The sequence below is a fragment of the Thunnus maccoyii genome, chromosome 17 (assembly GCF_910596095.1).
Source record: "Thunnus maccoyii chromosome 17, fThuMac1.1, whole genome shotgun sequence".
Lineage (NCBI taxonomy): Eukaryota > Metazoa > Chordata > Actinopteri > Scombriformes > Scombridae > Thunnus > Thunnus maccoyii.
The window spans coordinates 24,200,481-24,224,947 of NC_056549.1; the positions used below are offsets into that span (position 1 = coordinate 24,200,481).

General features: G+C 39.2%; 1 protein-coding gene and 4 non-coding genes across 6 annotated transcripts; all 5 read left to right on the plus strand.

The window, feature by feature from the left end:
• The first annotated feature begins 442 nt into the window (after nucleotides 1-442).
• tmem214 (transmembrane protein 214) lies at nucleotides 443-18,900 on the plus strand. 2 transcript variants are annotated; one of them, XM_042391138.1, is made up of 18 exons: nucleotides 644-723; nucleotides 4,128-4,206; nucleotides 8,639-8,832; nucleotides 9,276-9,426; nucleotides 9,911-10,045; nucleotides 11,042-11,124; nucleotides 11,406-11,511; nucleotides 12,546-12,627; nucleotides 12,915-13,016; nucleotides 13,610-13,751; nucleotides 14,442-14,533; nucleotides 14,703-14,751; nucleotides 15,354-15,461; nucleotides 15,763-15,880; nucleotides 15,998-16,094; nucleotides 16,818-16,986; nucleotides 17,079-17,230; nucleotides 17,600-18,900. In XM_042391138.1, the coding sequence occupies exons 3-18, from the start codon at nucleotides 8,650-8,652 to the stop codon at nucleotides 17,724-17,726; spliced, it is 1,896 nt and encodes a 631-aa protein (XP_042247072.1). In that variant the 5' UTR covers nucleotides 644-723; nucleotides 4,128-4,206; nucleotides 8,639-8,649; the 3' UTR covers nucleotides 17,727-18,900. The 2 variants fall into 2 exon arrangements, with proteins under 2 accessions (XP_042247071.1, XP_042247072.1); XM_042391137.1 differs by lacking the exon at nucleotides 4,128-4,206 and having other exon boundaries at nucleotides 443-723.
• A 1,543-nt stretch (nucleotides 18,901-20,443) lies between these two features.
• Nucleotides 20,444-20,531, plus strand: trnay-gua. Its single transcript is given in 2 exon segments — nucleotides 20,444-20,480; nucleotides 20,496-20,531. It is a non-coding gene; the product is annotated as a tRNA-Tyr (tRNA).
• Nucleotides 20,532-22,477: 1,946 nt separating this feature from the next.
• On the plus strand, nucleotides 22,478-22,550 carry trnaa-agc. Its single transcript has one exon. It is a non-coding gene; the product is annotated as a tRNA-Ala (tRNA).
• Nucleotides 22,551-22,997: 447 nt separating this feature from the next.
• On the plus strand, nucleotides 22,998-23,070 carry trnaa-agc. The gene has a single exon. It is a non-coding gene; the product is annotated as a tRNA-Ala (tRNA).
• Nucleotides 23,071-24,049: 979 nt separating this feature from the next.
• trnaa-agc lies at nucleotides 24,050-24,122 on the plus strand. The gene has a single exon. It is a non-coding gene; the product is annotated as a tRNA-Ala (tRNA).
• The last annotated feature ends 345 nt before the right edge of the window (nucleotides 24,123-24,467 follow it).

Consider the following 24,467-nt stretch of genomic DNA (forward strand, 5'->3'; position numbering starts at 1 on the left):
AAAGCCAAAAAGGTTGGAAACCACTGGTTTCATCTTTAACGATGTGTTGTATTTTAAAAGCTTGTTATATTGGCCATTGTGTCAAACTTCACCGAAAAAGTAACTAAAGCTGTCAGATAAATGTAGTGGAGTGGAGGTGGAGTGGAAGTATAAAGTAGCATCAAATGGAAATACTCAATCAAAGTACAAGTACCTCAAAATTGTACTTAAGTACAGTACTTGAATAAATGTACTTTTCACCACTACTATTTCACATATCACTGCTAATTATATGTAAATATAATTTTGACCTAAACAGTAAGAGAACTTACACTGATTTTCAAATAACCACGGTTACTTGGGGTGAAGCATTAAGATATGTTCAATAAAAACAAAGACATGTATCAACTCGTCCACTTACAGAAATATGAAAGTAACGGATCGGACGCATCACTCTGACGTCATGCCGACAAAGAGACGTGGCACGCTGACGGTTAAATGATCAGAGCGTTTCATTTCAAACCGTCGTCGTCCTGTGTCATTCAGCAGGGAGGAAGGAGCTAAAACACCCCGTCCGGACCAGAGACATGGCTTCAAATAACGGCTCAGTCGGTAAATGGGAGGTAGTGAAGAAAGGGAAGAAAAACAGTAGCTCGGGAGGAGGTAAAAACCCGACTGACAAGAAGCCCGGCGGCGGCAGCGGGGGAAGGAAAGCCCTGGGCGAGTCCAACCAGCAAGCTAGACGTAAGTGAAGTGAACATGGCCCACTGTTAGCTGCTCCGTGACTCCTTTACCCCACCACCAGGGTTCATACGAAACACCGAGGATGGGGCCACCTGCGCGGCTGTATTCACACTCTAAACCGACTCCTTTCAAGTGAAATTTTCGTGCGCTACGTGCGAGAACGGCTCATAACGGTCATCTGACTTGACGAGCTAGCTAGCTTTAGCATCGCGCAGTATTTCCTGTGATAATTTTATGTTAGTCCGAGTGGCAGTACTGTAGCTTCTCTGATGACACTCTTATTTCACAATAACAGCAAGCTAAGCCGTTCTGGGTTGTGTTGTCCTGCCACATACAGCTAGAAGTAATTGATAGTCAGCTAGCTATTCGCAGTTAGCTGGCTAGTAGCCGTGTGTCAACAAAGGCAACGTCATCTCTGAGGAGCTGCATCTGTGAAGTATGTGTCTGTGACCTTTTGTCTTTCTGCTGCTTTCACACTATTTGCATCTTCAGACTGTTGTTACATTGTAGTTGAAGAGTTTGGCTGACGAATCAGCAGTGCTGCAAAGTAAATACATTTACTCAAGTACTGTACAATTTTGAGGTACTTGACAGCTTTAGTTACTTTTCAGATGAAGATTTGACATAATGGATACTAGAACAAGCTTTTAAAATACTATACACATACAAATACATCGTTAAAGATGAAACCAGTGGTTTCCAACCTTTTTGGCTTTTGACGTCTGACAAAAAGCAGTGTGTAGTCGTGGTCACATTTCAGATGTCTGAGTTGTTAACAGCTCTACCGAATAGTGATTTTTCCCTTTGAACTTCTCACATGGTTTCATTTCAATAAATGTTCAAATGATCCAATATTTTACCACAAATCAAAGATAGTGACATTAATCATCTCACGACCCCTCAGATTTACCTGGTGACCCTTTGGAGGAGCCCGACCCCCAGGTTGGGAACCACTGGAGTAAACTAGCTAACTGTATATAAAGTAGTTGAAACTAGCTCCACCTCCAGCAGCTACAACAGTAACATGCTGATACATTAAAGGTGTACTCCAATGATTTAGTAGTGCATTTTTTATGAAGTTGGTAGACTTTAGAGACTGATTGTTGTAAAGAATGGTTGAAATCAAAGGAGCAGAGCAGATTTTTCTGTACCTAAATGACTCAACCTTTGAAAAATGCTAGTGTATTTCAGTCTATGTCTGGTAAACGCCACGTTGTTGAAATTTCACCCCCCCCAGTTTGTAGCACAAACTCTCTGTCTCCAAGCCCAAGCTGAGCTAAACCTGATGACCTCATGAGGGTTATTTATTTCAGACATAAAATCAGAAACTCCTTCCAAAGGCACAGAAATAGTTTGAATAGCACTCCTCATGATGAATTAAAGGTAGATTCAGTCATACAGGAGAAAGATTGTTGGATGCGCATTGCTATGCAAATGCTATTTATTTGGCTATGACCAAAAGAGAAATATGGCAGAATCCAGAGCGATGCAACAGCTGTGGAGTCACTACTGTTCTTCTTACATTTTATCACAAGTGGAAAAAAAACAGTCCATCCACACTGTCTGTCTCTCTGCGGCCTCCTCACTTCTCACTCGACATGCATTCAGCGTCTCTGTCCACAGAAGCAGCCGTCTGTCACCTGCAGCTCCTGGAGAGCTGAGAGAACAGCGGCCAGACAAACTGCCTTCACTAGGATGACTGACAGCAGAAATATACTGAACCAAAATCATTTTCATGTCGGCTCCATGGGAAGAAATCAACTGTGTTTGTATTTATTGATTCATTGATACGGTTAGTAAGTTGAAAACACATATACAGCGAGATATTTGTGTGATTGAAACAGCTGCCTGCTCAGATTATGTCTCACTAAACGTGACGGAAACAGACTCGGAGCGTAAAAAAACGTGAGGGGTCTCTGTGAGACTCTCGGATTCAGTGTGAATCGATACATTTAATAAAATGGAAGTGTATCTGTTCCGTGAGAAAACATTTCCTATGTGAATTGGCCACAGCCTCTTTCTCTCCAGTTCTCCAGCTCTCTCCCACCATTCAATGGGGGCTGGAGACGGGAGACTGTCATGTCCCCATACAGACAGCTGCTCTGGTGACTTCCCCCTGTCCTGTGCACGAGCACACACAGAACGGACAGCTAGCGGGCTGTGAGGAGATATTCACTGAATATGACAAAAAGTGTATCGAACAATCTTTCTCCAGAATCACTGACTCTACCTTTAACTGATACTCATGCAAAGTCGGTGGTTTGCCAGAACAATTACTTGCACGCAAAATTAATTTCGGGACTGTTTCAGTATTTTGGTAGATGCCTGAATTTGCAGGGTTTATGTTTATCCTTCCTTTCATAGTTCAGTTTTCATCCGTAGATCTTAGCTAAATTGCACTAGAGCTCAAATTAGGGGTTGATTGATTCGTTTACAGACAAGTAATCAGCAATTATACTGATAATTGATTAACAATCGATTTGAACTGATTAGTTGTTTGGTCCATAAAATGTCAGAAAATGGTGAAAACTGTCAATCACTGTTTCCTAGAGCCCAAGGTGACATCTTGGGCTCTAGAAACCAGAAAAATATTCACATTTGAGAAGCTGGAATCAGAGAATTATGGCATTTAAAAAAAAAAAAATAAAAAAAAAAAGACTCAAAGTGATAAATCGATTATCCAAATAATGGCCAATTAATTATCTGTCGATTAACTAATCATTGCAGCTCTAGTCTCAGTCTTTTTTCATGCATAAAAAACAGAAAACATAAGTGCAGGATTATCAACAAAGTGGGCATCTTTCCCTGGGACCCAGAACTCAAGGCTCATAGTGTGTTGACTGGTTTGAGCTGATTTTATTTCAGATTTGACTGGGAACATGCACCAGTTAAGTACATTATCTGCTGACATGACAAGGGACTTTAGGTGGGTCTTGCTTTATTACCTGATCACGACGCCCTGTATCAAAATCTAGTTTCAGTATCTTGATTATATCAGTTTAGTGCTTGATTAATCAAATTACCATACAGAACACCTGCAGCCGGGTAGATTTCCAGCATAGAAAAAATGTACATGTTGCAAATAGATAAAACATCACAGCAAACCTTTCAACTTTGGCTGTGTCTGATTGTATCATTAATTCACTGGCCTCCAGCCCAGCAGAACATAATTACAGACCTTTGATGGATTGATTGGTTTTATATTCAGCATACGTCATAATCAATAAATCAGCTAGCACACGTGTTCCCTAAATCACTGCACCCTCTCCACAAGTATGGTCATATAAATAATGTAATATTGATAAGGCTGATAGAAGAGATTAAATCACACTCTGCCGCTGCTATTTGTTTATTTACCAGTTTTATCAGTGAATCAGTCTGACCAAAGTCTCTCTGGCTTGTAGAAGAGCAGAGCACAGTGACCATGACCGTGTCAGTGGAGAGGTGGTGTAAAGGTTTTGTCTAAAAGAAATACTCTTTTTGGTAAGTAAACTTTGTAACCACCATGATATTTATGCAAAGTATTTAATCTACATTGCTGTTGAGACAATATAACCTGGCTTGTACTTTTGTCTGAATACTTTACTTACTACTGAACCTGTAGAAATAATCAATATTCTAACACAATCAACAGGCCTTGTTGCTATATCTCAGTCTATTCCTTGAAGGCTTCCAACACTTGGATCATGAGACTGATACTGTTGAGTTTGTGGTTTTGGCACATTTAAAATAATCCTCCAGCCTCAAGTTCAGCTTTAGGCTTTATGTTCTATTAGAGCAGGTTCCCAAATCTTTGTGGGTGGCATCTTAGCAAGGAAACATAAGAGAGAAAATAATACATCAGAAATATCTTTTTAAAATGATAGAAATTTCATATTTTGCTGGAAACCTTTTTTAACAGGCAATATTAGATATACTATTTGTTATTTTACTCGGAGCCCCTCTCTTCTTAAACACTTCATGATACAAATGAGAGTAAAACATATAAAAGGTTTTCAGGGCAGTTTCTTTGTGCTCCTGTTAAATGGCCCTGCAGCCATGGGTCTAGTTTACAACGTCTGTAATGACATTTTACATACACGCTGGACCTTGAGAGGGTCATATGTAAGACAGCTGAGACCATACCTATGTTGGACCACATTATAGCATGTCTGACGAGGGCTCTTCTTTCAACAAAGCTGATTATGTCAGACCAAGTTCAATATGAACTGTATTTAAAAGGTTTTAAAAGACATTGTCAGAAGCTATTACTAATCACTCTTACCAGCTGTTATTATAAATAATCAACAGGTCTTCCACCAATTTGATTTCTCACTTAATAAAAACTGAAATAATGCCTGTGCACTTATGATCTCACTGGAAATAGTTTTGTATCTGTTGTGTCACTGAATAGTTTGTCTGTCCTCTATTCAGTAAATACCAGAAAAACGGCTTAATACACAATTCATGTGTGTTTTAGTGTTAACTGCCAGACGACCGTTGAAAATCCAACCGTTTTTAAAGACAGAAGACAGCCTGTTCTGTTTTGTTGAGCAGTGTCTTTTTGTCTACATGTGAATAATCCTGCCAGCTATTCTTCTGCTGGTGTGAGAATTCATTCTGGTCCACCCTGTTAGAGGGCCATGTTGGGTACTGTACACCTCCTCAAATTACACCCCACCACACCACCGAGAAACTCTGCTGACAGACACTGAGTCTCCCACATTTCTTCAACAAAATCCGCCTGCATTCTCGTGTCAGTGTGTGTACAGTTTTACGTTGCGATGTATAGTATATGTCAACACTTAGATTGATGCCAGTCTCTATAGCTAGATAAATTGCTACTGAATTGTTTCTTAATCAAGTCCTCAGGGACCATCTTGCAAGTTTTCTCTCCGCTGTGTTCTTGAACACCTGAGCCAATAAAGGTCTATGCACCATCATGACAATTTGATTTGATCAGGTGTTCATCAACGGGGCTTGATATAAACTCTTGCAAGACAGGTGGACTGAAAACCATTTTTGTCAGATGTCCTAAAAAGGCACAGGCCATGGTTTAATTAAAATATAAATAATTTATTTCAATTAAACACTTGCCGACCAAAATAGGCACAGAAAATCAGTAAAAAGTCAGTAAATCAGTCTGCAGTGATCTATAAATGAATGTGGGTGATTCTTACAGTATCTGTTGTCCACAGCTGCTTTATACTGTATGAAGAACTTCTTCAGTTCATTAAATCCCTGCAGCACCTGGTCAGCAGGACTGATACGTTGATAAATCCGCAGCCTCTGAGAAGTGCCGTGTCAGAGTGCAGTGCCGTTACACTGTGATTGGCTCAGCTGTTTCAGAGTTATGAGAGCAGTGATGTGACTGGCTGAGAGAGTATTTAATAATCACCACACCTGCTGATCTATATTCACCTTCACTCAGTCCTTTTGCACATTGCCTTGTGGCACATATATGAACTAAAATAGCAGGTGCGCATGGAGATGCCCACAGAGTCTGTGCACCTTTGCACTTGGCATTTATTATTCAAATTTCAACAGAGGGTGCAAAATATTAAACTGAGGGTGCAGTGCATGCTTCTGCACCCTTGTAGAATCGGGCTTGGCCACTGAGGAGGAAAATTTATGGACATTTACTGTAAAATAATCAAAGCAAGATATCACTACTTAGGATAGATGATCCATCAATAAAGAAGCCATCGTCTGATTTCACCTTTGCATTTCACATCTCTCTCTCTTCTTTCATATCTCTCTTACTGACATGTAACATAGTCTAAATAGCCAGTGCTGTAGTGGACATGTTATGCTATAATATCACTACCATTCCGACAAATCGCCAGTGTGCTAGAATGGCAATCTGATTGCCATGGTAATGGATTATGTCAGACTACTAGCCACACCGCCATTCTCTGTTTGAGGAAGAACGCTAACCATTAAACAGGAAGTAATGCTGGCTGGAGTGGGGCTTCAAAAGACTGTAGAGATAGTTTGTGTTAAATCCTTTAAGGTTTCCACAGAGACAGTTGGGAGTAAAATAGGAATATCGCTCTCTACAAGGACACAGAACTGACATTCTTTAATTTAATATTCACATAATGTAACTTCTGCATGCCAGCAGCTATCAAGACAGTCACCAAGTTAACATGTTTCCCATGAAGGGACTCATAAAAATACTGTTTTGAATAATGTTTGTGGGATTTTTTTCACTAAAACATTTAATTATCTCGCTAAATACTCTTAATGACAATTATGACATCTCCTCCTTCTCCCTCATTCTCCCTATCATCGGTTCAAAGTTGTCCAGTATTTTGGTTTATTTTGCCAATTAGCAATGTTAGCATGCTACATTAAGATGAAATATTATACTTGCTAAACATCAACATGTTAGCATTGTCGTTGTGTCATTGCTAGCATGTTGACGTTAGCATTTAGCTTAAAGCACATGGCTGTAGATTCTCACTCTGTTTCGTTCTAATTCATTAGTCACTTCACTCGGTGTCACCCTCTCACTGTTTCACTCAAGCAGATGTCTTCTCATGTCAGGAGCTGCCACTGGAAATGACCGACTTCCTGACTTTTGTTTTGTATTAATAGACACAAACACCTGGTTCCCTTATTCTCAGCTTTCAGTACTTTCCTGGTTCTTCAGCTCTGCTTACTAAGCTGTTTATGATTACATGCCTGAGCCCCATTTTTAGCTGACACATTCAGAGATCACTATTGGCTTCAGTCTGGAGAAAAAAAAAAGTCTCCAAAATGTTACCAATGAGTTCAACCTGCTTGAAGTGGTGGCCTTACTTCAGTTCAGGAATGTGAAGAATGATCCTGACTGACTGATGTTTGAATGGGGAAGTTGTGGTGGTAAAGTCATTCCAGTTGAAGAAATAGGAGACGCTGTGATGAAACTAGTCCCTTCTTTGCGTCACAGCTGTGTGTTGTGCCGACACACACATATAGATCCCCGATATAGATTTAGGTTTCTCAGCGGCATGTACAGCTAAATGATCAGTGAACAACTGGTGACCTCTGTCAACAACCAACTCAAGATTGCGGGAGGGTCTGACTGGAATTCCTGTGTGCAATCATGTAGACCCATAGTTAAATACTGTAAATGTGTTGGCTACATGATTTAGGGTTAGAGCCTTATTGAGCAGATTTTAATAGTATGGGTTCCAATAATTCATTAATCCTGTTAAAAAAGTATTGTTTCTGTAGCCAAAGCCCTGATAAAGCTTATTTCTCTGTGTCATTGAGCTCCATTGTTATTTAAAAACTGTTAGAAAACACATAAATGAGCCAAACTATTACACTGGGTGAGAAGTTTCTTCATTATGAACATGGGCACTGTAGTTTTGAGTCAGCCCCACATATAGTGCCGCAACAATTAGTCGATCGGCGGAAACTTAATCGGTAACATAAAAAGAACATATTACACATTGCATGACATATTTTAAGGTTGAATTGAATATTGGTGTATCGGCGTAAAATATCTGGAATTAATAACCTTTGTACACAAATATTGGTATTGACCATCAAAACTGAGTTCCAGCTGAGCTCTAATATGACGAGTGGTTTAACTTAGTTGAACTGGACTAGTTTGTTTACAAGAGGGTCTTAACAAGTAACACACTGGGGAATACTTGGAATGTGCTTAACTCTATTCCCTTGTGGATTGTAACTTGTGTTGCATGAATATTGTCTAACACAGTCCATTACGCAAGCTATAGAGGGAGGGATAAGAAAAGCACTGAATGCGAGGGGGGCAAGTAAGAGGGGCGGGGAATGCCATGGTTTTATGGATTAACTCGACTTTCAGGGCACAGGGAGGATAAGATGAGAAGGTGTTTGAAGAATAAAGAAGTTTGAAAAGACGCCGTGTTCAATATCCGCAAAGAGGCGTGTCTAACCACAACTGCCTTGTCTCTCTCAGCACCCCTGAAGATGTCAGAAACTCTGTATGACGGCTTCGAGAAGATGGGCAAGAAACAGAACAAGGAGCAGGTTCCACCACCAGCCGAGCCTCAAAACAAGAAGCCCTCATCAAGTAAACCATCCAAGAAGTCACACTCCAGCAATACAGACACTCGGGCAACTCACAAGACCCTCGAGGAAGCCTTCAAAGCTGTGAGTAATGCACATTCCCAGGAGTTTTCTCCATCAGAGCATTTTGAAATTTGTTTACAAAACTAATGCATGTATGAAATGCTTAAAACAAAGTTAGACTTGTTTATTTATTGATGTTTTATGAGAGGAGGAACGTCATTGGACTTATTAAAATATTCTGCATGTGCTTTTTGCCCTTTATCACCTTATCTGTGTCTAAAAGCTAAAATTAAAAAAAGCACTGATGTAAGAACTTGTTTGACCTTTGTGAACATAAAGGCTTTTGTAAAACTTTTCCAGGTTCTAAATATCTTCATACAATCACACAGAAACAATCCTGCATTGTGGTGTCTTGAAAGCAAACTATCACATGCTGAATCACAGTCTCATCTTTGCATAATGGACACTGTTGTTTGAGTGGAGTTTTAATGTTTCCTCTGTCCTGTTCTGTCCTACCTTTTTAGTTGGATGTCGCAGACCTGAAGCAGCAGTTGGCTCGCAGTCAGACCTTGTTCCCAGAGAACCCATCAGTGTGGGTCAAAGATCTGGCAGGATACCTCAACCTCAATCTGACTGCACCAGAGACTGAGCCCACACTCAGCAGCTATGCTCACGGTCTGTCAAACTAAGACATGTTTTATTTTTGATAAGCCAGAAAAATATTGTACATGTTCAGTGTAGCTTTTTACTATTTTCTACTTTTCTCATGGTTTCCTGCAGCTTTTTATAGTTTGTTTGTTTATTTAGATCCCAATTAGTTACTGTGTTGTAGTGGAGAAGCCCAGGCTTGGTGGTGTCTCAGCTAATGTCAGAAGAAATTATTACATTTTCATGATGTATAAAATGATACTTATTAATGTTCAAGGAAAACAATCAGTGACGCTACATCACACAGCAATGGCCACAAATCCTTGTACCTAACTTTTTACTATGCAGGTTGGAAAAGTAGAAATTATTACAAAACTTTAATATATTGCTTGACTCAGTTTCTAACAAACTGACAGATATTACAAGTTTGTGAAGGACTCTGATACTGTACACTTACCAAAAGTCAGCCTTTTTAATTTCATATCCATCTTTTTCTGTCTTTTGTCCCCAGACTACCCATACTGCCTTATAGGAAAGGAGCTGAAGGGCGTGATCAAAGGCCTCATTGGACGTTGCAGTGACATTCTGCCAGATTTCTTCGACCACTGTATTTACACTATGCTCAGGGAGCTGGACAGACAGTCAGGTATGGACAAGAACTTGGAAATCATTCATCTCTCCTTTTTGCTGTCTCCACTGTCACCATACCTATCTTCAATATTATTTGCAATGTAGAATTATGTGTTTTCAGTAAAACGAGCAAATTTGAAGCTTTGGCTTACCATTTCCCCTAATTACTCCTGTTTGTCATCCTTCAAGTTTGTCATTGATCATGGACTGACATGTGGTAGAACATGTAAGGTCAGCTGACCTTAAAGGACCAGTGTGTAGGATTTAGTGGCATCTAGAGGTGAGGTTGCAGATTGAAACTGACTGAGTACCCTTCCCCTCACCCTCCCCTTCCAAGCATGTAGGAGAACCTATGGGGCCGCAAAACTTGTGAAAAACGTGAAAGGCCCTCTCTAGAGCCAGTGTTTGGTATGTCTGTTCTGGGCTACTGTAGACACATGGCGGTGCAACATGGCAGCCTCCATGGAAGAGGACCCGCTCCCTATGTAGATATAAAGGGCTCATTCTAAGAGTCCGTTCTGCTAGGTGCCACTAAATTCTACACACTGGTCCTTTAACAGTGGAGAAATAAAAAATGCTCCTGTTTTGTGTAGAGCATTGAAACTATCAGTAAATCCGTTTGTTTTGCTTATGGTCAGAATACACAGTATGGGGATCAGCAGTGTCAATGTTCAAGAACAGACAAAAACTAAACTTTCAAAAACACCAAACTATGGCTGAAACTGTTAGTTTCATAATCGATTAATCTGCTGATTATGTTCACGATTAATCATGTTTATAAAATGTCAGAAAATTGTTGTCATCACAGTTTACAAGTTGACATCTCGAAATTGTCTGACCAACAGTCCAAAACCCAAAGAAATTCAGTTTACTGTTGCATAAGACAAAGAAAAGTGAGAAATCCTCACAATTTAGATGCTGGAAGTAAAGAATGTTTGGCAAACCATCAATTGATTGTGAAAATCTGATTGTTTCAGCTCTATACCCAACAGTCTTTTCTCTTTATTTTCAGGAGAACCACTGCACGGCTACAGAGTTTGCATTCAAGCAATTTTACAAGACAAACCCAGAATAGCCACCCAGAACCTGCCCGAGGTGAGCAAATGTGTTTGTGTGTGTCATTTAATTCTGCAGGATTCACTCCCCCTGTCTGCTATGAATGTACTTGTTAAAGATTAAATAACAAAACAAATTGTACAATTGCTTTCTTTTCTAAAAACACTCTCAGTTGCTTTTTTGGGCTGTAAACTGACCAACCAACCAATCTGTGCATAAACTGGCAGTTTCAGTTCCATTGTTCAGTGTACTAGGGATTTCTCTGTTGCAATATCTGTCTAACATGTTGTAATACCTTCTCCCCTGTTCTTCCTCTCTAGTATTTGGAGTTGTTGAGGTCGGTTCAGAATCGTCCAGTGAAGTGTTTGACCATCATGTGGGCTCTGGGTCAAGCTGGATTTTACGATCTCAGCCAGGGACTAAGAGGTGATACACGGTCGAAAAAACACTGAAGAATTTACATACATTTGCACACAAACACAAAGCCATATATTCTTTTCATACATGTAGACACGGTATTTCACAGTCCTCTGTGCTGTACTAGTGCTGTTGACTGTGTCTCTCCCCTTTCTCCCACTTTCCCAACAATGTGTGCTGATAGAAATTCTGGGTTGGGGGTTAATGAAGCAACAGTGCACATTAGAGCAGTAGCACATGTCTGACAGACATCTGCAAGCCAAACACACTAGGTAACTTCAAAAACTCAGCTGCTGCCACCAGGTCTTTGGTGAGGCTTTGAGGTGGGTGTTAGTATGTGGACATGGGAGGATGAATATTCTCGGAAGATTACATAACAACCTTCGTCTGCGGGAGAAAAACAAGGTTATAGAATATCATTTGACTCCCCTTAGGGAAGGAAAGACACAGTTTGTCTCATTCTGAGGCAGTTTGCAAAGCTACAAACGCAAAACGTTCTGCATATTACCATGATGTTGATTTATTTAATCAGGATTAAAAAAATTCTCTCTGAAAATGTGAACATAACCCTGTTCAGGAACACTCTAATCTTGTCATCAGGAATTTAAAAAGCAATCAAGACTTTCCTGTTTGAGCGGTAGTGTTTGATATGACCTGACTTGGCAAATGTTATACTGATACTGACGTATAACGAGGGGGGAAAGGATATCTAAAACGGCAGCAGTGAAAGTCACAACAACAAAATTACACCTGGAATGCATTTAACATCACAGACTTTCGATACACAGTTTTCCTTTGATACTACACAGAAGAATGCCTGCTGGGCTATCTTCTTCCTCCCTCATGCTGCTGCAGTTTTCATCCTGTTAGCTAACTGTGTGTTTTGTTTCATCATGTACTTACAAGGACAAAAGCCACATTTTTCTGGCTGTAGTTGCTTTCAGGCTTTTTTTTTAAAAGGCAAAGCTGAAGAGGCTAACTGTTTAGTTCTGTAACTAAAGTAAAGTTCTGGGGGGTAATTATGGACTTGATTTGTGTTTCAGTGTGGCTGGGAATCATGCTTCCTGTGCTGGGAGTGAAGTCCTTATCTTCATATGCCATCGCCTATCTGGAGAGACTTCTACTGTAAGTGTGACTGATGAATGTGTTTTTGTTCAAAATCTTTCCCTTTTTTCACCATATTTATCCACATGGACAGAGAGTATATTGTCTCTCCTGGATATGACACTTTAATTTTGTAGATACAGTAGGATGTTTTATAGTTGTGCTATTTTATGGAGGGCATAATTTGTTATTGACTAAGGTGGCTATTTTAAGCATCATTTTAACTTTACCATGACTTTTCTTTTTTTTTTTCTAAAGCTGCTTTACATTCTACCTCTATAATACGTGTGTTTGCTTTCTTTTCCCAGACTTCATGCAAACCTGACAAAGGGATTTGGCATCATGGGTCCTAAAGAGTTCTTTCCTTTACTGGATTTTGCCTTCATGCCCAAGAATGCCCTTTCATCAAGGTAAATGTCAGCTCACTTCACAAAGGCTTGTGATTGGGAACAGCAGTTACAGGAAGGGGATGCTCGGATTTAATGCACAGCAGAAACAATGAGAGAGTCTGCTGAACTGAATGCATGGTCAGGAAGTACACTCCAGTAGCAACACTGCACGGTCCGACATTGAGAATTGTTGATCTGACACCAGATCCATGCACAATAATTATGCATAGGTGCACAGAACAGAAGCCAATGAGCCATGATACATAAACACACCCTGAACATGTCCATCAATCATGTTATGCTCATTACTGACACATGATAAAGTCATATTGAGCACACACATTTAAAATGACTGATGACAGGACATTAGATTTTAAATATATTTCATGTATTTCGTACATCATTCATTGCATCAATGATGGAGCATATAATCATTCAAAAATGACAATCGTTGGGAAAAATGTAAATTTGCAAATACTATATTGTGGTTACATTTATCATTTCTGTTATTCCCCTTTGGAAGTAAAAGCTGTTTACTTGTACTGTACAGTTCAGTCTGTGAGTGATTTTTACCTCCCAGTGCGAAAAGAAAAACTGTTTTTGTTTGTTTACAGTCTGCAGGAGCAGCTGAGGCGTCTGTACCCTCGACTAAAAGTTCTCGCATTCGGAGCCAAACCTGAGAGCACATTACACACATACCTGCCATCGTTTCTGTCCAGAGCCACGCCACACTGTCCAGATGACATGAAGAGAGAGGTAAGACTCACATGACGCACATGTGCTAAAGTACCGCTGCTACAGAACTCTGAGTGTAGGTTAGCTCAGTGCAACAGGAGAAATGAAACTGATAAGAAACCTATCACATGTTGTTAACAGCCTCATTATGGTGATAAGCGTCATAAATAGTCATTATAGCATATTGGCAAATAGCTAATCATGAAGGGAAAATGGAAAAAACAGCCACCAGCTATGTATTATACATTTCTGAGTCCACTTGCTATATTTATTCCATATTATTCCATAGATGACATAACTGCCAAATATTGTCACTGACAAATATTAGTAGTTCCAGGTTAGCTGTCATGTAAAAAATGTGTTGGTTATCTAAAACATAAAAGACTTCAGGTTAAATTGTGAGTCTTTCAGAATCAAAAAGTGGCCTTTTGAACTGAACCAACCAGAGACTGTTGTAGTCATCAACAGTAGTACAATACTTGCAATATGTGCAATATAGCTACAAGACATATTGTATTTTTGGCTAGGATGTGGTCTTGATTTGCTACTGCTGCCACTATTGATTTTACATTTACATAAAAACCCCACAAGTGAATGCTTCTCTGGTAGTTAAAAGAAGGTATTGTGTGGAATATAGAGCTTAAAAATGTTGTTATCCCTGAGAATAATCACTCTCTGTGTCTAATTCTTCCTCTCATATGTTTCTCACAGCTTCTCAGCAGTATGACAGAGTGTTTGTGTGTGGATGTACAGAGTCTTGGAGTGTGGAGGCAGCTCTATACCAAACACTTACCCCAGTCCAGGTCAGTTATACACACTCAACATAGACCTTTTGCTAATTTTGCATTGATTTTGAAACTCTTTCCTTTTTTCAAATTAAGCTTTTATAGATAAAACCATTTTTTCTCTCTGTATAAAAAGAAATTTAAAGATTTTGGCGCTGACTGTTCATTCTTCTCTCCTCCTCTGCAGTCTGCTGTTGAACCATTTACTGAAGTCCTGGAGAGTCCTGCCACCAAAGGTATGACTGTTGCCATGAGGTCTAATTGTTTGTAAAGCAAACTCGCCTCCCTAGAGATGGTAGAATTAGGGCATGTTTACACTCCCGCTGGCAACAAGAGCCACTGCTTTAATCAAGCCAAACTATGTCTCATTGTTGAGGTTGAGATAAAAATGAAAAATGCCCTTTTAAACCTTTTAGGTCACATCCCCAGTCATACTGTGCACTTATTTAAAAATACAAAGAAAATCAATTTCTTTGTATTCTTATATACAATCATGTTTTCCTCCTGTAAAACAAAATATGATGTGCTTACGTAGGCTTAAACCAACCGATTGCAACCAATAATATCATGACATCCACCAATCAATCAATCTTCAACTTTTTAGCAGCACAGAGCAAAGATTCATTATGACATGCTTACTTAATCAACTTACAAATCAAATTCCTCTCAACGTTATGTCCCGCCTGTCTGTCACCATGCAGAAGTTAGATGCTCTTAGAATGCTGTTTCATCTGGACTTAAAAAAAATGAACAGTGTGGAGAGATGTAAACACTCATTAAATTAATTTACCTTCATCTTGGGACATGCTGTGTTTGACTGTTTATTTTCCATCTTTAGCTGAGGAAGAACCTTGAAGAAACTGTCCAGTCTTTCAAAGTGACCAATGAGGAGATGAGAGACACCGTTGAATCTCAGGACCTTCAAGAATGCAATAACCTGTGTCAGGTAAGATACACAGTCACTGCAAAAGCTGAAATAATAATCATTAAGTTATGATTAAAACTTAACTGATTGTCAGAATTCAGTCCAAGAGTCCTGGGTTCGATTTAGGACACAATACAAATGTAGACATATAAGCAGTCCTTATATTTGACTTGCAATTGAGACTTTAATTTATCTGCTAAACACATGACAAACAACAAAATGGAAATCTCCCGCTCTACAAAGCACCTCTAGTATACACGTGAATATGCCAAATATTCACGTAGATTTGGATTTTGCTCAGTATTACCTTGTCTGTCTCCAGAATCTGCAGGTGAAGATGCGTGGTCACGGGTTCCCCTGGTCCAAGCTGCTCATGGTCCTGCTCGTGTTTGCTGCCGGCTTCATCGCTCATGATGTCAGATCTCACGGCTCCTTCGCAGGTCTGACTCCAGTCGTTTCCTCCTCATAACGACCAGTCTTCATATTTACCGACATGTTCATGGTCTTCAGATGTTATTGTGGGGTAAAAAGGTCTTATGATATGTGTTGTATTTCAGATTCAACAGCAGCCAGGTATCTGCGCAGCTCAGGGGTTACAGCTGTTTCTCAGCAGGCTTGGAGTAAAATAACAGTCTACTCTAAGCAGGGCTTCAGGTACGACCTCACTCACCTTCAAACATTCATCCTCAACACGTAACATGGACGTAAAACAAGCTACTGAGGGATATACTTTATGTTAGCAGCTCTCTCCACAGACAAATGTACTGAATTTTTATTATCAAATCCTGGCCCTAATCCTCATCTGTATGTGCCAGATACTGGTGAACTCTGTCTCTGGATCTTTTCAGACTTTGTTCTTGTTGACCTCGGTACACTCTGACCATGAGCCAGTCCACCCTAAGCATAAAAATAGCTTTTTCATCTAGCAGGCTTCTGACTCACTTCCTGTTCAGGCTTCTGTACACACGATAGTTTTTTCACTGTCTGGTTGACTGGCCAGATGTCAGCTGAAACATTTTCCATACTTAATGTTTTCAATATTTTTATTCTGTTTCAAGTTTCTTTACTACGTTATGATGCTACTGATGTTGATACTACTTGGTTCCATATTCTAACTATGAAACTACATATAAATGAGACTGGCACACATCAAGAACAGAGCAATAGTCTTGCTTTGCATTGCCAACAACTGATGACAACATACTTACGTATAGAAGTAACAAGATAAAGTGAGTAATCAATCCCAAAACAACAGTTATCTGAGGAACATAAACCTTTTGGAGCTGTTGGCCAAAGAGAGTACTTTAAACTTATTGTGTGTATAAATGGTTTATTCAGATAAAGCATTGTCTTACAGTGTTTCTGTTTTCTCTTTAGTTGGATAGAGACAAACACTCCTCATTATTACTCTGAGTGTGTGCGGGTGTTGGGGCCATTAATGGAACAAGGTTTGGAAAAGGCAAAAACAGCAGCCATCTTCATCTCTGAAAACACCACCCAGTTAATCCTCTGGGTGAAAGAAAAGACACCGCTGGTCATAGAATGGGTAAGACTGTGCATTAATCTTTTCAGTTATGCAACAAATCAGTCTTATATTATGTCATTGTGACTATTATTTCCCTCCATGTCTTTGCACAGGTGAACACCAACACTCCAGACAGTGTATTCCAGGTGTTGGCATACCTGAAAGAGCTCCTCCTCCTCCTTCACCAGAACTACATCCTGCCAGCGCTGGCGTACATGTCTGACCTGCTACAACGAGCGTGGACCAACCTTCAGGAGTCCTGCAAGTCAGTACTCTGAGGCATCCTTGTTACCTGGCTTTAACATTTATTAAGTGTCCCTATTTTTCTTGGTGTGAACTGGCTAGAATATATTTACATCTGGCATTGAAAAGTGTTTTTTGCATATACTTAATTGTTAACATATTTTGATGTCTTTGTTAGCCAAGACATTCTTAAATTTTAGTAAATCACTAGTTTTAAACTAGCTAGTAGTCTCTAAGAACTTTGAAAAGACTTAATACACAAGCCTAGTGATGGATTTTGGAAGAGCTGGTGAAACTCAGCCCTGTTGCCCAAATCAAAATCATATTTGGTTTTATTTAAATCCGCACTAAGTGATTTTTAACCTGTACTGTGTCTTTGTTTTTCCTACAGTGGCGAGGTTTCCGTATCGTGTCTGCAGGGTCACGCGTTGTCTTTCACCAACTCAACGTGGCAGCTGCTCCAACACACAACCTCCGCCATCAAGACGTGGGCTCAGGAGCTGTTGACACGAGCATGATAACGCAACAGATGCTGACTAATTTACACACATTCAAAATATACACACACAAAGTTATATACACACACACACTGACCCAGTCTGAGACTGCCTTTCAGTGCGTCGGCTCCCCTCTTAAGCCGTGATTGGACACTGTGGGGCCTGACAGCGAACTCTCACTCAAAAAAAGGACCCTTCTATCACTTGTTTTGGCTAAATTTTATCAACCAGTTTGCTGTTATATGGATGTTTTTTTTCTACCAATCTTTTTGTCACCGCTGGATGCAGAGGTCGTCTCCCTCTCCCTGAGTTTTCTACTGCAAATTTCAGCTGTTTCTTTAACTGCTGGGTTAAAAAAAAATATATGTAATTTATAGAAAATGTAGGTTTGTAGATGATTTATAAACCATTTTTATTTAAAGATATAAAAAGGTGTTCTGTGAAAACTTGGAAAAGGGCAGGGAAATGACCAAAAAGATATTCCAGACTTCTCCAAGCCACAGACCTCATCGGTTAAATTCTGAGAGCCACTTCATCTTCTACACGTGGTCCTTCTCACCAGAAAGATGCGGTATGTGTGTGTGTGAGTGTGTGTCAGCCTGTGCAAAGCCATCATCAAGCCTTGGGAAGCTGTCCAGCAGGTGGCGCACAATGTAAAGCCTCCAACAAGAAAGATGAATTCAGATAATAGTGGGGTCAAATCTGCTGGTGGATTGACTCCTTCAGAGTGAAAAGCATGAACCAGAATGGGACACGAGGAGTCTCACATCAATCCAGGAAGTCCAGAGGATGAAGAAATCTTACCTACTGTCTCTCTATCCTGCACATCACCTCGTCTTTGCTGCTTCATCTTCTGCTTCTCATGCTGCTTCGTCCATCCTCCTCCTCCTCTGCTGCAGTCAGTAGCTCCACACCTGAGCTAACAGCAGCACAACGGTTGTGCGCTCATACTTGAAGGCTGATGACATTCTGTGTGTGTCTGTGTGTGTGTGTGTCTGCATGGATGCTTAGTCTAAATAATTGTATGGTGATTAACCCCCTCGTGCCAATGTGTTCTTGTACACTGCAATACGACAAAATACCCCTCTTCTGACCGGCTGATTCACTAACCCCTCCTTGTAAACAAGATGTTTGGATGGATATGGCAATGACTTACTTTGTATGTAAATGATTTATAATAAAGAATTCAACCCCATTCACTGTTTTTTTTTAATTTGTTCAACTGTATTTTTCCAGCAGAGTGGTTATTCTGTAGCTTTGCATTTATGCTACATTCAGTTAGAGCAATGATCAATAAGTCAATACAGAGAATTAATCACCAACTATTTTTTAAATTGTTTAATTATTTTTAATAAAAAATATCCAAGTTCTCTGGTTTTAATGTGAATATTTTCAGGTTTCTTCTGTGATAGTTAACAGAATGTCTTTGGGTTGTGGACAAAACAACATTTTAGGTTGTATCTTGGGCTTTGGGTAACAGTGACTGACATTTTTCACCATTTTCTTAAATTTTATAGACCAAACGACTAATAAGTCCTTTAAAGGAGAAATTAACAATTTGTCAAACATAAAACAACAGTCAGGTGTCCATATGAACAGTGAAAGAAGTTTTCCTTGCTGTAATCATTTCTCCTGTTCATACTGGCTATTAGAAGATCCTCTTTGAATGTGCTTTCAATGTAAGTGACGGAGGCCAAAATCCGCAATGTGTCCACACAGTCATTTTGTGCAAAAATACATTTAAAAGTCTATCTGAAGCTTATATGAGGCTTCAGCAGTCTGAGTTAGTCAAATCAAGTAGATATCTGCCACATTTACAGTCTTTTTAGCATCAAATTCCCCCTTTGTGTTTCCTCAGACAGTGTTTCCCTGTTGAACTGCAGTGGAAGTATAGTAACAAAAAAAGGAACTTTGGCACTAAAAAGACTGTAAAGTTGAAAGATATCTACTTGATTTGACTCATTTTTTATTTTGATTTGATTCATTGAACAGGACAGTGTGCAGTTTTAAGCATAAATGATGCACTGCACCAAAGTTAGCTTGAAGCTAATTTGCATCTGTAGTCCATTACAGTCAAAACATACAACAGCACAACAACAAACAGTACAAAGCAAAAAAACAAAACAAAACAAAACCCAAAACAAACAAAAAAAACCCCACAAAAAACACACCATACAAAACACAAAGCTACACACAACAGCACATCACATACACCCACAATGTCAACTGGACGCTGAAACTTCATATTAGCTTCAGATAAACTTTTAGATACATTTTTTTCACAGGAGGACGACTGTGGATTTTGTCCTCCATCACTTACATTGTAAATACATTATGAAGAGATCTTCTAATGGTCAGTATGAACAGGAGGAATGATTACTGCAAGAAAAACGTGTTTCAATGTTCATTTGGGTTCCAGACAGTTGTTTTAAGACATACTTGAAAAGATGTGGAGCTGTACAGGGGGGGTATTTGATTAATTACAATTTTGTTATGAAATTCAAACCACTAAAGTACAATATAAACTAAAAGGCAAGTCTTCTACTATTAGCTAATTTTATGTCTGTCATATAGAGGGTTCAAAATATAGTTAGGGCATGCAGCATCGTGGCAGTGCTGTAGGGGGCGCTAGGGAAAGACGGGTTACGGTAAACTTTTCTGCTCAGGTTTATCTACGCCATTAGAGAGAATTGAGGTTAAATTGTACTGTACCTAATTGTACAAACAGTATTTCAGCCCCTTCGATAGCTCAGTTGGTAGAGCGGAGGACTGTAGAGTAATATGGAAGAAATCCTTAGGTCGCTGGTTCAAATCCGGCTCGAAGGAGGTGACTTTTTCGGCTGGACCGCAACAGCGTCGAGTTTTGAAGGTAATTTGACTCAAGCGGGCAGCTAGCTCCAGGTCTGAAAAGTGAAGCTAATGCGGAAGTGCCTTAAACCTGCATTCTTCCTAATGGCCATCAGGGGGCGACTCCACTGGCTCCAAAAAGAAGTCTGATTGTATAGAAGTCAATGAGAGAATAACCCTACTTCTCACTTAATTAATTACAGTAAACTTTTTCCTAATCAGTTTATGGTCTCAATAGCTAGTATCAAGTCTTATTCAATACAGCATGATGTTCATTTTGTAAATTATGGACCCATTTTGATAGACGATTAGACGATAAAGCTGCGTATGCTTTAGGGCGTGGCTACGTTGTGATAGACCAATCACTACCAAGGTGACAACGTTGATTACGTAACGTAACCATGGCGTAAAGACATTGATGTCATCTCACAGCGCGTTTTCAGTTCATGAAAGTTAATTGTAACATTTTGGTCGCCTAAAAAAATCTTGTTCTGCGTTTGGTCGTGATAAAAGACCAAAGACCCTCTAAGGAGTCGGATGTTCAGGTTTTCCGGTGAGTATATTTTGTTTTAATTGTTTTAGGCCTGTTTTTCGCTAGCGGAAATTAGCATTAGCATTAACATTGTTAACTAAAGATTGTAAATGCAACGGTCTAACCAAGCTAGCAGCTAACGCTAGGTCACCGCCACTTCTGGCTCCAAAAATCAAACATGGCGATGGCCATTAAACTCGAGCCTTCAAAACGGCACCTACTAAGCAGAAACTTCTGGAGGACATTGCCAATATTTACAAAGGAAACAATGGCTTGGTAATTGTTTAAGTTCACCTGTCAAAGAATAAAAATATATACCTGCATTTGGACAGATCTTAGTGCTATTCGTGCAAAGGTTTGCTTGCCTAATGATAGCCAAACACCCGCAGGCTTTATTCCGTTTTATTATTTGTTTATTTCATAGAAACCCTCTCTTTTAGACATTTTTATCGAAGAGGTATTTGTTTATTAGGAGACATTTTTTTATGTGGTTGGGAACTGGTTCTCAGGGTTCTTCCCGATCAGCTGAAATCTGGAGAATCAGTACCGCCACAACTAATTCCTGTGAAACAGACAGCCAGAGAATATTGTTGCCTTCCACTTGTCATAAACGTCCATAGATGCTTTCAAGTGAAGTATATATCCGGAGTCTTCATACTCTTTCAGCAGAGCAGTGTGGAGGTTATTTGATAGTGAAGTTTACCCACTCATACCCAATGCACCTATGTGCACGAAGCTATAATGTGAATGTGAATGCTCATTCTGCTTTGAAACTCCACTTTTGCCGTAAAGTTGTCCTCCCTGTCTTCAGGCAAAGTTATATAATGTGCAGTCCTCAAATCGGTAGTAAGCAAGACATATCAAGGCTTGCTTTTTCTTATCCTAAAACCTTTAGTCTGTGCCTTTTGAATGCATTTGAGCAGTAAGGATGGATGGTCCTCAGTCCTTTAGATATTAAATTTGTCCACTGCAGTCCTTTGAACCCTCTTTGTTGTCTTTTTCTTTCGATGATATTCCAATCTTTCCCGTCAATGAAAAAGTATGATGGTCTCTGCCGGAGTCTTGATAATCTTGATAAATCTGCGTTCATCAGATGTGTTTGTCATTGTGCCCTAATGAAAATGCAAAATGTTATTCCCTTGCCATAAAATGTACCAAATAGCTGTTATTTGGTAATAAATATCAAGTAGAGTATGCTATTGTGCGATAAAGTAAATATTTGCAGCGGCAGGTCACATAAAGTGACAGGTCACAGAATTTGTTGTAACATCGGACCCTTCTCATCCCTCACTTCTTGTCACAGGAGTAACGTAAATATTTTTTAACCTCACAATCAAATGGCAGGTAAGATGAGGAGTTGTTAGTTTGGCGTTGACCAAGTGCAATGCATCACGGGGGATTAGCTCAAATGGTAGAGCGCTCGCTTAGCATGCGAGAGGTAGCGGGATCGATGCCCGCATCCTCCAATCAACCTTTTCTTTCATGGATGTTACGTCTCAATTCTCATTTCTTGTTAACTTTACCGTACACCGCACGTGTAAGTCACGCCAAGATGATTTCACTCCATTCGGTGAGTTCATAGTTTCAGCTTTCCTCGTTCCTGGGTAACAAGAAAGGTGCTCACAAGAACAAGCAGTATAGATGTTCAGTGAGAAACTGGAGAAATAACGGCTAGCAAAGGTTTCTTTTATTACCTCCGTCAACTTTATTGAAAACAGTCAACAGTAGTATGTAGTCTGAAGAATAAAAAGAGGAAACTATGTGCCAGGGAATCCGATTATGACATAATAAAATAAATAGATTAAAAAAATAAGTAAAAGGATTGTGTAAGCTTTTGAATTCAGCAATTATCATTCAAATTTACTGTCCCTGTTTACACATATGACATGCCTTCCTGAAAAGTTGTGCAACATGGGGGATTAGCTCAAATGGTAGAGCGCTCGCTTAGCATGCGAGAGGTAGCGGGATCGATGCCCGCATCCTCCAATCCACTTTTTCTTTGTCTTTCGCTAACTTTATACATATTACCATTAAGAATACTACAATAAGACGAACCAATCACATTAGATTGACTGGTTGTATTAACTTTATTTTAAGTCTCCATCTGTATAAAACTAATTACTCAAAAATTCAAACAATTATTTGCCATAGATTCAACTATGATGCACCATTACTACCTTCAAGTCTCAAATAGTGGCAGAAGTATTTAATAACCTAAATTACAAGAGACACCAAACCTTTATTTACAGCAGGCTCATAACAGACAGACCTTTATTTCTAATTCTTTGTTTGATAAGTATATTTGGTAACCACTGAATCTAAATGTAATGTCATGGTCTTCTCAAATAGTCTTGTTTTTAATTTGACATGCTTACATTATTAATTCCTAGTTGACATTGTGGGTGTATGTGATGTGCTATTGTGTGTAGCTTTGTATGCGTCCTGTATGTTTTTTTACTTTGTACTGTTATTGTGTTGTTATGTGTTTTAATTGCAAGGGACTGCAGATGAAATTTTGCTTTAAAGCTAACTCTGGTGCAGTGCATCAACATTTATCTTTAAAACTGTACATTGTCCCAATAAATACGATACCATTTTTAAATATATATAATACCTCTATTCTTTCTGATCGGCTCCCGTTTCATTTTTGATGTAGTTAATTAGTGAACTCAATACTTCCTGTATCCATTTCAAATTAAAAGCCCTCTAGCCTTTCAGTGAACAGAATCCAGTCATTTCTCAACAAGGCTTTTATTGTGAAACCTTTACGGCAATGAAGACTTCAGTAACTTTTAACACACGTGCACCTGCAGTGACCAAAACCGGACAGTAACATTTGAGATGTGTAATCCAGAGCAACAAAATGTCGAAAATAGCATGATACTGCTGAATTAGTCAAATTAGAGCGATGGAAATAGACTATTAATAAAAATAAAAAAAGACGATATGACTGAACAAATATAACGGGGGATTAGCTCAAATGGTAGAGCGCTCGCTTAGCATGCGAGAGGTAGCGGGATCGATGCCCGCATCCTCCAGATACATTTATTCTTTTCCTCAAAAACAACATGGACAGAAAACCCTTCCACATATATATGTAACACCAAGATTTGTTATGAGGGAAAAAAAGAGCTGAAGAAGTGAAAACAACAACCAATAGTATATTAATTACATATTTAATAGAAAAATAGTGAAAATCAGTATATTATGTTTTATATGTGACATATACATTTTACTCCATTGAAATTTATTGTCATAGCAATTTAATATATAATATGTACTTTTATTTGGTGTCATCATAAATATTATACTGATGATCAAATAATGACAATATTGAAGCGGATAATTCATTTTTGTCAATACATTTCAACTGTAGAAGTCTT